This window comes from Pseudorasbora parva, chromosome 23 (genome assembly GCF_024679245.1).
Source record: "Pseudorasbora parva isolate DD20220531a chromosome 23, ASM2467924v1, whole genome shotgun sequence".
Taxonomy (NCBI): domain Eukaryota; kingdom Metazoa; phylum Chordata; class Actinopteri; order Cypriniformes; family Gobionidae; genus Pseudorasbora; species Pseudorasbora parva.
Genome location: NC_090194.1, coordinates 244,389 through 260,000, shown reverse-complemented (window position 1 = coordinate 260,000; position 15,612 = coordinate 244,389). Strand labels below are relative to the sequence as shown.

The 15,612-nt window shown below is 46.6% G+C and overlaps 1 protein-coding gene across 1 annotated transcript in view; it reads right to left on the bottom strand.

Moving 5' to 3' along the window:
- Nucleotides 1–14,378, bottom strand: part of pom121 (POM121 transmembrane nucleoporin) — a 15,064-nt gene extending 686 nt beyond the window's left edge. The window contains exons 1-13 of the mRNA XM_067433659.1: nucleotides 13,806–14,378; nucleotides 12,189–12,389; nucleotides 11,918–12,076; nucleotides 11,418–11,495; nucleotides 11,173–11,347; nucleotides 10,826–10,917; nucleotides 10,123–10,202; nucleotides 9,889–10,007; nucleotides 9,147–9,246; nucleotides 8,560–8,919; nucleotides 4,554–6,431; nucleotides 1,545–1,646; nucleotides 1–826 (exon numbers count right to left, since the gene is read on the bottom strand). The exon at nucleotides 1–826 is cut by the window's left edge and continues 686 nt beyond it. Of these exons, the coding sequence (XP_067289760.1) occupies nucleotides 729–826; nucleotides 1,545–1,646; nucleotides 4,554–6,431; nucleotides 8,560–8,919; nucleotides 9,147–9,246; nucleotides 9,889–10,007; nucleotides 10,123–10,202; nucleotides 10,826–10,917; nucleotides 11,173–11,347; nucleotides 11,418–11,495; nucleotides 11,918–12,076; nucleotides 12,189–12,389; nucleotides 13,806–14,362 (3,999 nt within the window). The 5' untranslated portion in view covers nucleotides 14,363–14,378 and the 3' untranslated portion in view covers nucleotides 1–728. The remainder of the gene's footprint in view (nucleotides 827–1,544; nucleotides 1,647–4,553; nucleotides 6,432–8,559; nucleotides 8,920–9,146; nucleotides 9,247–9,888; nucleotides 10,008–10,122; nucleotides 10,203–10,825; nucleotides 10,918–11,172; nucleotides 11,348–11,417; nucleotides 11,496–11,917; nucleotides 12,077–12,188; nucleotides 12,390–13,805) is intronic.
- Between the last annotated feature and the right edge of the window lie 1,234 nt (nucleotides 14,379–15,612).

Here is a 15,612-nt window from a genome sequence, read left to right as displayed (position 1 = left end):
AAAATGTGAGAACGCTAGTTAGTCAAAGCTGCGCTTCAACAGCGTTTGGACCAAATCTCTTTAATCAAACATAACCGAGCCGGAGATCATTCTAACGCATCTAAAACTCTCACACGTCATTAGGAAACACCGGCATCCGCGTCTCAGGACACACCCAACGCCATCCGGAGGACGGAACCGTGAGCCAGACACACTAAGGCACACGCAGCAATGAAAGGGTTAAACTAACGGAAACACACACTCACGCGGTGGAGATAAGTGCCGACTCTAAGAGCGTAACATTATGAACAGGACACTAAACGGAGAGGTAGTAAGACGGCCAATGGCGTGACGAGAGTGGAGCGTCAGCTTTGGTTTCAGAAACACCAGCTCTGTGTAAACGCTGCTCCTCTTAAAGCAACCGGCAGATTAAATGGTTTATTATGCAGATTTAAAAAAAAGGAACAGGTAAAATATTGACGTTTCCGAAGGCTTAAAACACGGCGAAGATTCTGCTAAGCATGATGACAAACGTACGCTAACGGCTAATCTGATGTCTCGACCAGAGGCCAGAGTTTCTTCCAGCAGGCTGAAGTTCATTCACATGAGAGTCCAGATTTAAAAGTCACAAGTAAAATCGGCTCCCGCTGGCTCTTCCCAAACGTTTGCAGACTGCATTAGCAACAGCCGAGCCGGACCAGCCCATGCGATCCGATGGGATGAGGAAACCAGAACCAGCTGAACCAGCTTCACTTCTTCCTGGGATGCTGCCTGCGGGCCTGCAGTCGCCGGGCTCCGGAAGACTTCGATCCGGTGCCGATGGAGAAGCTGGCCGGTGAAGCCGCACCTGAAGGGTTCATAAAGGGTTAAAGGGTCATGAAAGCTGAACCAAATGTTCTGAGATTTGAACAGAAGTGTAATTATTGATGACGGCACGCATTGAAAGGCCTTTTCCTCTGACTGACGCTTTAATCAGTGAGATCGCTTACAGTCAGCCAGAGACGCATTAATGGATCAAAACGAGTGTTTGTTTCCGCTTTGTATGAGCGTCTCTTCAATAGATCCTGAGTCTTCACACACACTCGATTCGTCCGCACGGTGAGTGTAAGCGCTCTTCAGGCTGTTTAACCCAACGGCTTATAAAACGCCACTAAATAAGCCTCAAAACTTATCAGAGTTATCCAACAGCGTGTTCATTTACATTTTCAAAGCACAAATTGCGAATGTCTGTGTATTTAACTGTGCACTGAATTATAGTCGTCACAGGATGTGTGTGTGTGTGTGTGTGTGTGTGTGTGTGTGTGTGTGTGTGTGTGTGTGTGTGTGTAAGGGTGAGCTTATAAACCCATGTGTGTATTGTGTTGTGTAACGTGATGGTCATTTGTGGGAAGCTTTGATGCTTTTAAAGAATGAAATAAAACGTCTCCGCCGCTAAACCACGCCCACTTTTATAGCATTTTTCTAAACTGGTGAGAACGGAGTGTGCTGAGACGGGGGCTCATGAGCCTTTAAATGGAGGAGAGCTGGGAAAACGTGTGAAACCGTGAGTGTCATTCGCTGCTTACCAAACGGGGAGGCGGCCATTGCTCCAAATCCCGGCGTTCCAGGACTGCCGAACGGCATCTGCATTCCTGCGGGAGTCTGGCCGAAAGCCGGAGTCGACGTTCCTGACACAACACAAACATCACATGACCACCAGAACACACGGCTTCACCGGTTCCAGAGGCGGGGCGGCACAAAGCTCAAACACTTCTGATTGGTCAGTCGCATTATTCTGCGTTTAAATAAATTGGCACAATGACCACAAAACTGTAAATGGTTAAAATAATCACCTATATCTTTATAGAGCAATGCACTACACTACTGTCTGTCTTTAGCACTCTGATCAATAACTATTACGCCCATATCTGCCCTTTAAATTAATTTACAGGAGCAGATTTAACATTATATGAGCATCATTATTATTTTAAACATTTAAATGTGCGCATCTTGTCAAGTTCCTGAATTAAAATTGAAAAATTAGTCTCTTATCTAACAATTAAAAAACTATCGATCAAATGACATCTGAAGCGATACCAGACTCAGTTGCTGATCAATGTTTTAAATACGTTTTTAATTTGAGTAATATGCAAAAATATGTACGAGAAAGAACCTATTTTCACAAAATAGAGCAAAAGTAGACCGTAGCTAAAGCCTTGTTGCTTAATATCAACGTTTATTAGACTTTAGTTCAAGATCAGGGGTGTGTGTGTGTGTGTGTGTGTGTGTGTGTGTGTGTGTGTGTGTGTGTTAAACGCATGCTGAAATTAAATATTTCACATAATATTCACTAAATTGAAATGCGTTTAGTAATTCACTACGGGAAAAGAAGTGATTGCATTTTTTTAAACTGAATTTGGTTTTAAATTCTGAAAATGAAGTAACCATGGTAACAGACAGTTGTGTTCCAGATGACACACTACACACCCGACTGTGTGTGTGTGAAGTGTGTGCGGTTCCTGTCAATCACTGCTGGAGTCTGAAGCCCCGCCCCCTCCCACACAGAACCAAACACACAGTCGAGTGTCCAACACACTTCGTGTTTCTGGTTACTTAAGTGCAGTAAATAAATCATCCAGTATTTAAAGTGCACTTATCTTTTCACAATTTTCAGTGAACACATTTACTCACACTAATTTATACTACAAACGGCACAGAACAGTGCACAAAACTGATAAACTACAAGACATCTGATGAATATCTGCTGATGAGCTGCTCAAGCACTGCAATCCATCACTAATAATCAGAGCATGCTCTTCATCCTCACTCCAGTTTACATGCAATTCTGATTATTATTCACTCTCATTAATGTACACACAGCAGCCCATATCGACAGAAAAACACAGAATTGTTGACATTGTTGCAGATTTATTAAAAAAAGAAAAACTGAAATATCACATGGTCCTCAGTATTCGGACCCTTTGCTGTGATGCTCATATATTTACTCAGGTGCTGTTCATTTCTCCTGATCATCCTTGAGATGGTTCTACACCTTCATTTGAGTCCAGCTGTGTTTGATTATACTGATGGGACTTGATTAGGGAAAGCCACACACCTGTCTATATCAGACCTTACAGCTCACAGTGCATGTCAGAGCAAATGAGAATCATGAGGTCAAAGGAACTGCCTGAGGAGCTCAGAGACAGTAGTGTGGCAAGGCTCAGATCTGGCCATGGTTACAAAAACATTTCTGCTGCACTTAAGGCTCCTAAGAGCACACTGGCCTCCATAATCCTTAAATGGAAGACGTTTGGGACAACCAGAAGCCTTCCTAGAGCTGGCCATCCAGACAAACTGAGCTATCGGCGGAGAAGAGCCTTGGTGAGAGAGGTAAAGAAGAACCCAAAGATCACTGTGGCTGAGCTCCAGAGATGCAGTGATGGGAGAAAGTCAACCATCATTGCACCAGTCGGGGCTTTACGGCAGAGTGGCCGACGGAAGCCTCTCCTCAGTGCGAGACACATGAACGTTTGCTAAAAAACACCTGAAGGACTCCAAGATGGTGAGAAATAAGATTCTCTGGTCTGATGAGACCAAGATTGAACTTTTTGGCCTTGATTCCAAGCGGTTTGTGTGGAGAAAAATACCACCTGTCCAATACAGTCCCATCAGTGAAGCATTGTGGTGGCAGCATAATGCTGTGGGGTGTTTTTCAGCTGCAGGGACAGGACGACTGGTTGCAATCGAGGGGAAGATGAATGTGGCCAAGAACAGGGATATCCTGGACGAAAACCTTCTCCAGAGTGTTCAGGATCTCAGACTGGGCTGAAGGTTCACCTTCCAACAAGACCCAAAGCACAGCTAAAATAATGAAGGAGTGGCTTCACAACAACTCTCTGACGGTTCTGGAATGGCCCAGCCAGAGCCCTGACTTAAACCCAATTGAGCATCTCAGACCTGAAAATGGCTGTCCATCAACATTTACCATCAGAACTTGAGAGGATCTGCAGGAGGAATGGCAGACAATCCCCAAATCCAGCTATGGAAAATTTGTTGCATCTCTCCCAAAAAGACTCATGGCTGTATTAGATTAAAAGGGTGCTTCTACTAAATACTGACTAAAGGGTCTGAATACTGAAGACCATGTGATAGTTCAGTTTTTGTTTTAATAAATCTGCAAAAATGTCAACAATTCTGTGTCAATATGGGGTGCTGTGTGTACATCAATGAGAAAAAAATGAACTTAAACGATTTGATCAAATGGCTGCAATATAACAGTGAACAATTGAAGGGGGTCTGAATACTTTCCCTACCCACTGTATGTCCCAATGCCAGGTTTGCCTACGCTGATTGTGCGTCTGGATGAATATACAAAGCAGCGTGTTGTGTTTACTTGTTTATTACCACCTAGTTTAAAGCGAGTTTGGTTACTCTGATGAGCTTAATCACATTAGTTTGATTGAAGTATTACATTTAATGAGGTAAAGTTTAACAGCAATATTGCCAAAATCCCATTATAATTCCCATTATGAGTATACATGTAAAATCCCTTATTGTGACCTCCTGACCTGTCCATGTAAGAGCAGAAAACTCACCAAAAGCAGGCTTGCTGTCAGTGTTGGCTCCAAAGGGAAAGCCTGGCGTCGGAGCAGCGGGAGCAGGCGTTCCAAACGGGGATGCGGAGAGCGAGGCCCCGAAGCTGAAGCCTCCGGAGGCAGGAGGAGCCGGAGCTGGAGCCGGAGTACTGGGAGCGGTGCTGGGAGCGGCCCCAAAGCTGAAGGCCGGAGCTGGAGCCGGAGCAGGAGCCGCAGGAGGGGCGGAGCTGCTGTTCCCAAAGGAGAAGCCGGACGATGCTCCGCCGAACGCAAATGGTGCTGCTCCGCTCCCGCCAGACCCGAAGGTGAAGGGCTTCGGCTGAGACGATCCTGGGAAGGCAGACGATGCGGTGAAGGTGGAGCTCCCAAATGTGGTTTGGGTCGTGGACGCCTCAGAGGCCGTCACACTGCAGAACCCACCAAATGGACTAGGTGTGGAGTTCTGGTTGGCAGAGGGCTGGCCAAATGGACCCGATGCAGAGTTCTGGTTCGAGTTCTGGTTGGCACAAGGCTGGCCAAATGTAGCAGATGTGACGTTCTGGTTGGTAGAAGACTGGCCAAATGTAGCAGATGTGGAGTTCTGGTTGGCAGAAGGCTGGCCGAATGGACCTGATGTTGAGTTCTGGTTGGATTTCTGGTTGGTAGAAGACTGGCCAAATGGAGCTGATGTGGAGTTTTGGTTGGCGGAAGGCTGGCCGAATGGACCTGATGGGGGGTTCTGGCTGGACTTCAGCTGGCCGAATGGACCCGATGTGGAGTTCTGGTTTGTAGAGGGCTGGCCAAACGGTGTAGATGTAGAGTTCTGGCTGTTAAAACCAGAAGGAGCAGTTGTTGAGTTCTGGCTGTTAAAACCAGAAGGAGCGGTTGTTGAGTTCTGGCTGTTAAAACCAGAAGGAGCGGTTGTTGAGTTCTGGCTGTTAAAACCAGAAGGAGCGGTTGTTGAGTTCTGGCTGTTAAAACCAGAAGGAGCGGTTGTTGAGTTCTGGCTGTTAAAACCAGAAGGAGCGGTTGTTGAGTTCTGGTTGGATTTCTGGTTGGTAGAAGGCTGGCCAAATGGACTCGATGTGGAGTTCTGGCTGGAGTTCTGGTTGGTGGACAGCTGGCCGAATGTGAAGGTGTTCTGAGCCTGCTGGGTGGCTGCAGGTTTGGCTCCGGCGAACTGGAACGCAGAGGTGGATCCTCCAGAACTAGCAGTGTTGGTGTTTAGGGCAGGGGTGGCTGTGGTCGGTGCGGCTCCAAACTGGAAGGTAGTGGCGGGAGCAGATGTGGTTGCAGCGCTCCAGCTTCCGAACAGAGCCTGGGATGGAGTCTGTGAGGCTGGAGCTGATGAAGCCGGCTGGGAATCGGGTCGCCCAGCGAATATCATCCCAGTGTTCTGTGAGGCCGGAGCTGATGAGGCCGGTGTGGCCGTCGGCCCGAACGAGCTAATGCTAGTCCCTGTGGAGCCAAATATCGGCTTGAAGGTGGGCTGGCTGGTTCTGACCTCGGTTGAGGTGGTGCTCGCGGCTCCGAAAATGGGCTTAAAGCCCGACGACAGGGAGCTGCTAATGCTAACGCTGTTGACTGACCCAACCGTGGCCGTAGATGGAGGTGGCTCAGACGCAGGTGAGGCCACAGGTTTGATCAGGCTGAACAGGCTGCCTCCACCTACACCTCCTCCAGATGGTGTAGTTGAGGAGGAGTGGAGCGGCTGGGCCAGGATCTGGGCGAAGGCCGAGGGCATGGAGGCGGCAGGCTTGGGGTCAGGGGTCGCTGTGGAGGATGGGGCGGAGAATGGAGTCTGCAGAGCAGCGAGGCCTGACTCCGACTTCACAAACCCACTGCTGGAGTTTGAGGAAACCACAGGTGTGGAAACACTGGACACACACACGGCCGGAGCTGCATATGGACACAGACACACAAACACACGTTCATGTTAAAGCACACACATCTGGTGACAAGACATTTACAGTGAGGAAAATAAGTATTTGACCCTGCTATGTTTCAAGTTCTCACACTTAGAAATCATGGAGGGCCTGAAATTGTCATCCTAGGTGCATGGCCACTGTGAGACAATCTAAAAAAAAATCCAAAAATCACAATGTATGATTTTTTAACTATTTATTTGTATGATACAACTGCAAATAAGTATTTGAACACCTGTCTATCCGCTAGAGTTCTGACCCTCAGAGACCTGTTAGTCTGCCTTTAAAATGTCCACCTCCACTCCATTTATTATCCTACATTAGATGAACCAGTTAGGTCATTAGATGCATAGACACCTGTCCACCTCAAACAATCAGCAAGAGTCCAACTACTAACATGGCCAAGACCACAGAGCTGTCCAAAGACACGAGAGACACACTCATACACAAGGCTGGAGAGGGCTCCGGGGAAATGGCCAAGCAGCTCAGTGAAAAAAGGTCCACTGCTGGAGCAATCATTAGAAAATGGAAGAAGCTAAACATGACTGTCAGTCTCCCTCAGACTGGGGCTCCATGCCAGATCTCACCTCGTGGGTCTCAATGATCCTAAGGAGAGAAATCTGCCCAGAACTACACGGAGGAGCTGGCCAATGACCTGAGAAGAGCTGGGACCACCGTTACCAAGGTTACTGTTGGTAATACACTTAAGACGTTGTGCACGGAAGGTTCCCCTTAAACCAGCACATGTCCAGGCCCGTCTGAAGTTTGCCAATGACCATTTGGATGATCCAGAGGAGTCATGGTTTGCCAATGACCATTTGGATGATCCAGAGGAGTCATGGGAGAAAGTCATGTTGTCAGATGAGACCAAAATATAACTTTTCTGTCAATTCCACTAAACGCGTTTGGAGGAAGAATGATGGGTACCATCCCAAGAACACCATCCCTACTGGGAAGCATGGGGGCGGCAGCATCATGCTGTGGGGGTGTTTTTCTGCACATGGGACAGGGCGACTGCACTGTATTAAGGAGAGGATGACCGGGGCCATGTATTGCGAGATTTTGGGGAACAACCTCCTTCCCTCAGTTAGAGCATTGAAGATGAGTCGAGGCTGGGTCTTCCAACATGACAATGACCCGAAGCACAGCCAGGAGACCAAGGAGTGGCTCTGTCAGAAGCATATGAAGGTTCTGGCGTGGCCTAGCCGATCTCCAGACCTAAACCCAATAGAGAATCTTTGGAGGAGCTCAAACTCGGTGTTTCTCAGCGTCAGGCCAGACACCTGACGGATCTAGAGGAGATCTGTGTGGAGGAGTGGGACAGAATCCCTCCTGCAGTGCAAACCTGCTGAAGAACTACAGCAAACGCTTGACCTCTGGAATGGCAAACAAAGGCTACTGGACCAAATATTAACATTGATTTTCTCAGGTGTTCAAATACTTATTTGCAGCTGTATCATACAAATAAAGAGTTAAAACAAATCATACATTGTGATTTCTGGATGTTTTGTTGTTGATTGCCTCTCTCACAGTGGCCACGCACCTACAGTGACAATTCCAGACCCATGATTTCCAAGCGGGAGAACTTGCAAAATAGCAGAGTGTTCAAATACTTATTTTCCTCACTGTATAATCTTACAGATGATTATTTTTTAGGGGTGTAACGATACACTTGTGTCATGATTCGATATGCATCTTAAGCCAACATAAGAGTTTTATTTAATGATTATTAAAATAAAATTATTATTATTTGTGTATTATTATTATTATTAGGACCCACAAAATTCCGCCATTACATTCGTTTAAAATAATAATGTCACTAATTTTTCTCCTCTGAATATCTTCATTTGTGTTTGGAAGTTAAACGAAAACCACATGATGGCGAGTTCACGATAGTTAACGTTTGTAAATTTGCGTTATGGTGAATTATACCTTATAAATAGGCCGACTATAGCAAGCTGAGCCTCGGATAAAGCAACTCTATATCGCAAATTATATCGTCACACTTTTATATCGCTATATATCGTGACACAACATGAACAGGGTTGTTGAGCGGTGATTTGTAAAGGACTCTGAAGAGTAATGGCAGCTGTAGCCCAAACCTGCAGGGGTCGTGAGAAGAGGATTATTCTTCATGCTCTTCAGGGACTCCAGCAGAGGGTTGGGAATGCTCGATGCCAGGGTCGCCGGGGTCGTGATGCAGGGGGCAGAGGTCAGCGGGGCGGAGCTGATGGAGGGGGCAGAGGTCAGCGGGGCGGGGCTGGCCGAGCTGATGGTGAGGTCAATCGTGGGGGCAGAGGTCGTAGTAATGGCTGGCCTGGTCTCAAGTAAAGGTGTGGAGAGAGAAGCCAGAGCGGGTGCAGAGCTCACAGCTGTGGTGCCGAATGAGGAGGTCAGAGATGGCTGGGAAAACAGGGATAAAGCGGGAGCGGCTTCAGACGCTGCAGGAAGAGTCTCAGGCTCTGGAAGAGAGAACAATAGAGCTGCAATCACTTCATCAGGTTCATCACAGCCGCTTCAGACAACGGGTAAAACCCTTCAGACAACAGGTAAAACCCTTCAGACAACAGGTAAAACCCTTCAGACAACAGGTAAAACCCTTCAGACAACGGGTAAAACCCTTCAGACAACAGGTAAAACCCTTCAGACAACAGGTAAAACCCTTCAGACAACAGGTAAAACACCGTACCAGGTTCCTGCAGCACTTTCTGAATGTGGCTGAGCGCAGCTTTCTTCTCCATATCGAGATCCTTCACTGTGATGGAGTATCCCAGTTCAGGAGGCGGTGGCTGCAGACACAACGCCACAGCGATTAATGCACATCATTATGCACGTGTGTGATAGATACACTGAGTGAACAGTTTGGTAAGATATTTGTCATTTCTTTTTAGAAACATCTATAACATAAGCTAAAGTATTATTAGTCTTTTCTTCACCGGGGTATGGACTCTGGTATACAGCTCCGTGTACCCTTGGTGGGATTGGTACCTAATAGATTTTTGGTATTGTGACGTCCCTAAAATGAACAAACTGTGACCTTGTGTTTGTGATGAAGTGTCATTTAGTTTGAAAAGCATCCATTCAAAAGATTCCCACAGATCGTGTAATTATATGGCCTTAAATCACACACAGACGGGAACATAGTCCTTTGTGTCCTTTACTGTACCGCTTGTTTACACGCGGGTTGTGTCACCGGAAGACTACATTACCCATCACTGCTTGAGAACTACAGCAAAAGCTCAAAATACACCTGTTTTTATTCACGGTGACATGCCAGCATCCCAGCATGGGATAATAGTTGGAAAGTACCCCTGATTTTTGTGAATAAAATAATACTTGGTGTTCTTTATTGGACATTTTTGAAGAAGAAAAGCTGAACGCACGATTGACCTGTGACCTTTAGGGACCTGTGAGCATGTTTTGCTACTGACCAATGAGATCTGATCTCCTCTGTTAGCGGTGACTAGCTGGATTCTGCGCTTGCGTTTCCCGCCGCCTGCTCCGGAGTCCGACGCTGACACAGGCGTCTCAGATTTAGGAGTAAGTTTAGCTGGAACAAACACTCAAATTAACATTTGATACAAAATTTAAAAATCTCACAAAACAAAGCTGTATTATGTTGGGTTAGAACTAAAACACATGAAACCGCTAGCATGTGCGCTCACTTGTAGCAGGCGCAGGATCAGCGGCCATCTTATCCATCTTCACGAAGGATGCAGAGCTCGGAGACGAAACCTCTTCCTCTCTGCAACACAACACGGCTTATAATGGAGGAACGTCTGGCATGCCAGTGGCGTTCACACAACGCAAGCTTCTCCAAGCTTAAATGATTGGGGCTAATAGTTAACTTTTTAAAAAGATCATTTAAATTAGAACATTTATATGAAAAGACTTTGTTTAGTCAGCCCTGATGGGAACAGGCCATAAAGCGATAGTTCAGCCAATGATGAGCCTGATGTTGATCTGCTGACCCCCAGGGCATCCACATGTAGGTGTGTTAGGTATTACTGACCTTACCGGAACTGAAGCGTCTGAAGGCTGTTGGATATAGCGTTGTAATTGAGGTAAAAAATGATATAAATACGTCTCGATTTCTCCCAGAAACCGATGGGCTCGTGTCTTCAGACATCAGTGTGTGGTCATGAGCCACAGGGCTCTGTGTGTGTGTGTGTGTGTGTGTGTGTGTGTTGTCTAAGCATGTTAGTTTTGCTCTCCTAGACTTGTTGACCGACACACAGCAACGGTTGAGTTAAAAATCTTCATTTGTGTTCTCCTGAAGAAACACACACACCTACATGTGGATGCCCTGGGGGTCAGCAGATCAACATCAGGCTCATTATTGGCTCAACTATCGCTTTAAGGGCATACCTGGCTTTCTTGGCCGCTCTCTCTGGAGTCTGGCAGCGAGATCCTCCGGGACTCGTGAATGGAGAGAGACTGAGACTGGACGCTGCTCTTCTCTGGGAATACACACATTAACAAAAATAAATCAGTCATCTTTATTTCTATCGCTCTTCTCCAGCGCCGATTGTGTCAGAGCAGCTTCAGTGTTAAACAGGACAATACTGCAGCAGAATTAGATTGGGCTGTACAGTCGTTCTGGAGTGAACAGTGATGTTATCAGCTTATTTTAATTTATCACAGAGCGAAACAAAAACCATTGATCAGCTCATGACATTTCCTGTAACCCTTCATATATATATATATATGAGCACCTGAGGATAGCCCTGAGAGGAGCTGTAGGAGCTGCGGATGGGGTTCCGGATGGATCCCAGAACTCCACCGGGAACAGGAGCGGTGCTGATGGAGCTGATGGAGGAGGAGCGGGAGCGCTTCATCACACACTCCTCCGTCAGAGAAGGGTTCATCCCTCGCTTCAGACTGCCCGGCCTGCGGAGCACAGAGGATGAGCTGCGTGTTTATCAGCATTATCAGCATTAGAGGAAAGGGACGAGCTTACCTGGGCAGCAGCTGAGACAGAGAGCCGTTTGGCAGAGGCTCGAACGCAGACTGGGAGCTCTCACTGCTGTCATGGCGTCTGGAGGAACAACATCAATTCAGCAAACCTTGCTCTAAACCTACAGCCCTAAGGGCAAACCCTGCCATTGATGCCTCATGTGGGTCCAAACCCTCATCAAATCTTCAGACTCAGATATTCCTGATGAACTCTGACCCCTCCATAGACTGCAATGAACACTTACAGACAGGAAGTAAAGGCATCGTTACAATAGTCATGTGACTGCAGTGGTTCAGCCTTAATGTGATGGAGATGAGAATACTTTAGTACACACACACACAACAGAAAGTGTTCATTGCTGTCTATGGAGGGGTCAGAGTTCATCAGGAATATCTTCATCACATGAGGAATTAATGAGCGGCTGAACTGAGCCTGTAATTGTCAGGGGAAGCGATACGCGAACGGACTCAGAGAACGTAAGGAGCTTTCTTTCAGCCACACACCTCCTCCTTTTGCTCTTCTTCTTCTCCTCCTCTTCCTCCTCCACTTCCCTCTTCCGGCTCTCCCGGAGCACGCTCAGAACGGCCTCTCTGGAGCAGGGGTCAACCCGGCCTGCGACCCCTGGGGAGGTGGCGGCTCCAGGGGAGGCCATGCGATCGAGCCTACAAACAGAAACACACATTAGCAAAGCTAAGCCACATTCATCCCCAATGGGACTCTTCCTGCTCCGGATTAAAACCCAATCCTCTAAAGCTTTCCGTAAGGAAGACTCACAGCGCCGCTCGAGCCGGGTCGGGTCTGGCGATCTTCACGGTGACCGGACTGGGAGAGTTGTGCTGGGTCAGGATATTCTTCTTCCGGAAGCCTTCCCATTTAACCGGAGGCATGAGTCCCACTGGAGACGCTCCGGGCTGTTGGAGCGGATAATGCCTGTGCGGAGTGATGGAGAAGCGGCCCGCCGAGCCCACCGGATCCCTGAGGAACAGAAGAGCAGCGGGGGATATCAGGAGCAATCAATCAATCAATCAATCAATACATCAGGAAAACACTGGAGAAGCGGCCCGCCGAGCCCACCGGATCCCTGAGGAACAGAAGAGCAGCGGGGGATATCAGGAGCAATCAATCAATACATCAGGAAAACACCGGAGAACTGAGCGAGCATCCACGCAGAAGCTGCATATTCCAATTTATCCCAATTAAACATGAGACATGCTTTATATTTAAGGCGTTAACATAACTCATAAGGTCACACACATACATTATTATATATATAAGCTGTGCAATATATCGAAATATGACATGCATGTTGCAACGGCACGCAGTATCTGAGCGAGTTAATCGGCCACTTCAACACTGGGCTAGGGGCTAGGGGTTAGGGGTGGCATAGCAGAGAATAGACTGGGCTCACGACTGCTACTAATGGGACGTGCTAGACGTTAAAAACAGTTATTAAACGCAGATATTTGCGGAGAAAAAATAATTGGCAGTCTCGCGCTGTCTGACACACACACACACACGAACGATTTGTGACAAATGTCTGCTTAAAAAAAGAAACTGCTGGTCACTTTCAGAGGTTGCAGCTTTCTTTTCTCAGTAAGAATGTTAAACACTTTTCATTCTCAATTTTTTTCATATTTTTTTTAAATAGCAGGAGATATTACTGCTTAAGATACAGCATATCGCATTTTCCTTCACTATCGCACAGCCCTGATATCATGTGTGTGTGTGTTTACATTAAATACATTGTGTTTGTGCGAATGTGTGTTTGTGTTGATAATATACACACGTATACAAATGTTTACAAACACTTCAGATAGAGGATCATAAATGAGTTATTGGAGATACACATATTCAAATGAAAAACTTCAGTAATATTGAATATAAACTATAAAAACGGCGATCGGGTGACCAAAAACACGACTCCGTTATGTTTCTAATCCCTAGTATTAGCAGTGTGTGTGTGTGTGTGTGTGTGTGTGTGTGTGAGAGAGAGACATATGAGGACACAAATGTGTGTAATGCCATGGGTATGACACAGGTATTACAGGAGAGGGTGAAATATGAGGACATTACCCATGGCCCCACTTTACAAAAGGCTTATAAATCACACAGGAGGAGTTTTTATGAGAAAGTAAAAATGCAGAATGTTTACTGTGATGGGTAGGTTTAGGGGCAGTGTGTGTGTGTGTGTGTGTGTGTGTTGGCCGCGGGAGGAGGAGCAGAGCCTGACCGGAGCACAGTAACTCCCACCGGTTCAAATCATGGAGGGAAACCGGGCAGAACCGCGGAGCTAACCCGGTACACACACACACGAGCTGACGGGCGATTATAGAGTACCAGCACAGTCTCTGATCTTACACACACTAAAGCAGGCACACACCGAAGCCTTACCCGAATGACAGCCTTCTGTTGGGGGTGAGTGCCGCATGGTTAGGCCGGCTGAGTCTCTCCCGCAGCGGCTCTCTGGGCTGGCCGAGCCCCGGGCCTCCAGGCCTCTCCTCGGGCTTCGCGAGGTAACTTCCCATCAGTATATCCCGCGGGCTGAACGCAGACTCACTGAGCGTCTGCTCTCTTCTATAACACGAGCCTGTTAAATATCTATCGCTGGGAGACGCAAAGGAATTTCTAGCATCACTTTTGCGTATCTTGTTTCTGCCGGAGACCGGGACTCCGCTCAAAGTCCTGCCCGGTAACCAGCGCAGCAGAGCCGGCGGCACGCTCAGCCCACGCCGGGGATTGAGGCCTATTCTCTCGAAGAGCTGCAGCTCCTCCGCTTTGTGGTAATAAACGACACAAGACACGACACAGATAAAAAGTATGTACAAATAAGCGGGTATGTAGCTCAAAACGAATAAAAGGAGGAATAAAGAGAACAGCACAGCTGAGAAGACGACTAGCCGCCGTTTCTCTTCAGGAGACATGACGGCACCGCGCCGCCGAGGGAACATATCCCATAATGCCCCGCGCCCGCGCACGGTGTTTACGTCTGTGGATCTTCGCGAGCACGCGCGCGCATCATCAGATCGATTACAGTCTTTCAGCTCATATCTCTCCCTATATCACACACACACACACACACACAGCTCATTTACTCGAGTCCTGTCCTGCAGTTCACTGTTTGAGTCTCTGTGCTTTACTGGAGTATTATTTTTTCTGTAATCTTCTGACTTTAACTTCACTCCATCTGAAAGACAAATATCGTCCTCTTTACTCCACTACATTTCTATCAAGGTCCTCGAAGTGGAAAGTCGTTTCTGTCGCAGCTCTGAAAGTCAGTGATTATTTTTTTCTTCTTTTAAAGGTGTTTGGGTTTTTGCAGAAAGCCTTTCAGGAATCACTCTTGTAGAGTCTCGTGAAGTTCAATGATTTCACAGCATTTATTAAACACTGATTTATAGTTTAGAGCAAAATGGAAGAAGACGGATGTCCAAATGCTCATTTAGTGGAGTATTCACATAAACAAAGTTGATTCTGTCTTCAGTGAAGGTGAACAGTGTGAGAATATCAGATGTGTATCAGTGTATTGGATCCGTGCATTCGGCCTTAAAGTGACAGCAGCTTTGTAACTTTTCTCCAAGTATTTAAATGAGTTTAAGTTAGTCGTCTGCTAGTGTGTCAGATGGAGCGTCACTGACTGGCTTAAACCATGATGGCATAATGAGCATTTATACAACTATAATACAATAATGCGGCGACATAAAGAAGGACATTTACTTTTGATACTAAAGTACTTTAGAAAACAAATACTTCTGTACTTTTACTCCAGTAAAAATCAGTTTTTACAACTTTTACTTGTAATGGATTAATATTTGACCAGTAGTGCTGTTACTTTAACTCAGGTAATGAAGTTGTGTAGTTTGTGCCATCTGAACTAGCCTAAAGGGTTAGTTCAGCCAGAAATGAACTGTCTGTCATTAACTCCTCTCCCTAATGTCGTTCCACACCCGTCAGACCTCCGTTCATCTTCACAGTTTAAGATATTTTATATTTAGTCCGAGAGCGTATGCAAGTGTATGCACACTTTACTGTCCATGTCCAGAAAGGGAATAAAAACATCATCACAGTAGTCCATATGAGACATCAGTGGGTTAATTAGAGTCTCTTGAAGCATCCAAAATACATTTGGGTCCAAAAATAACAAAAACTACGACTTTATTCAGCATTGGCTTCTCTTCCGCGTTTGTGTTCAGTCCTCAAA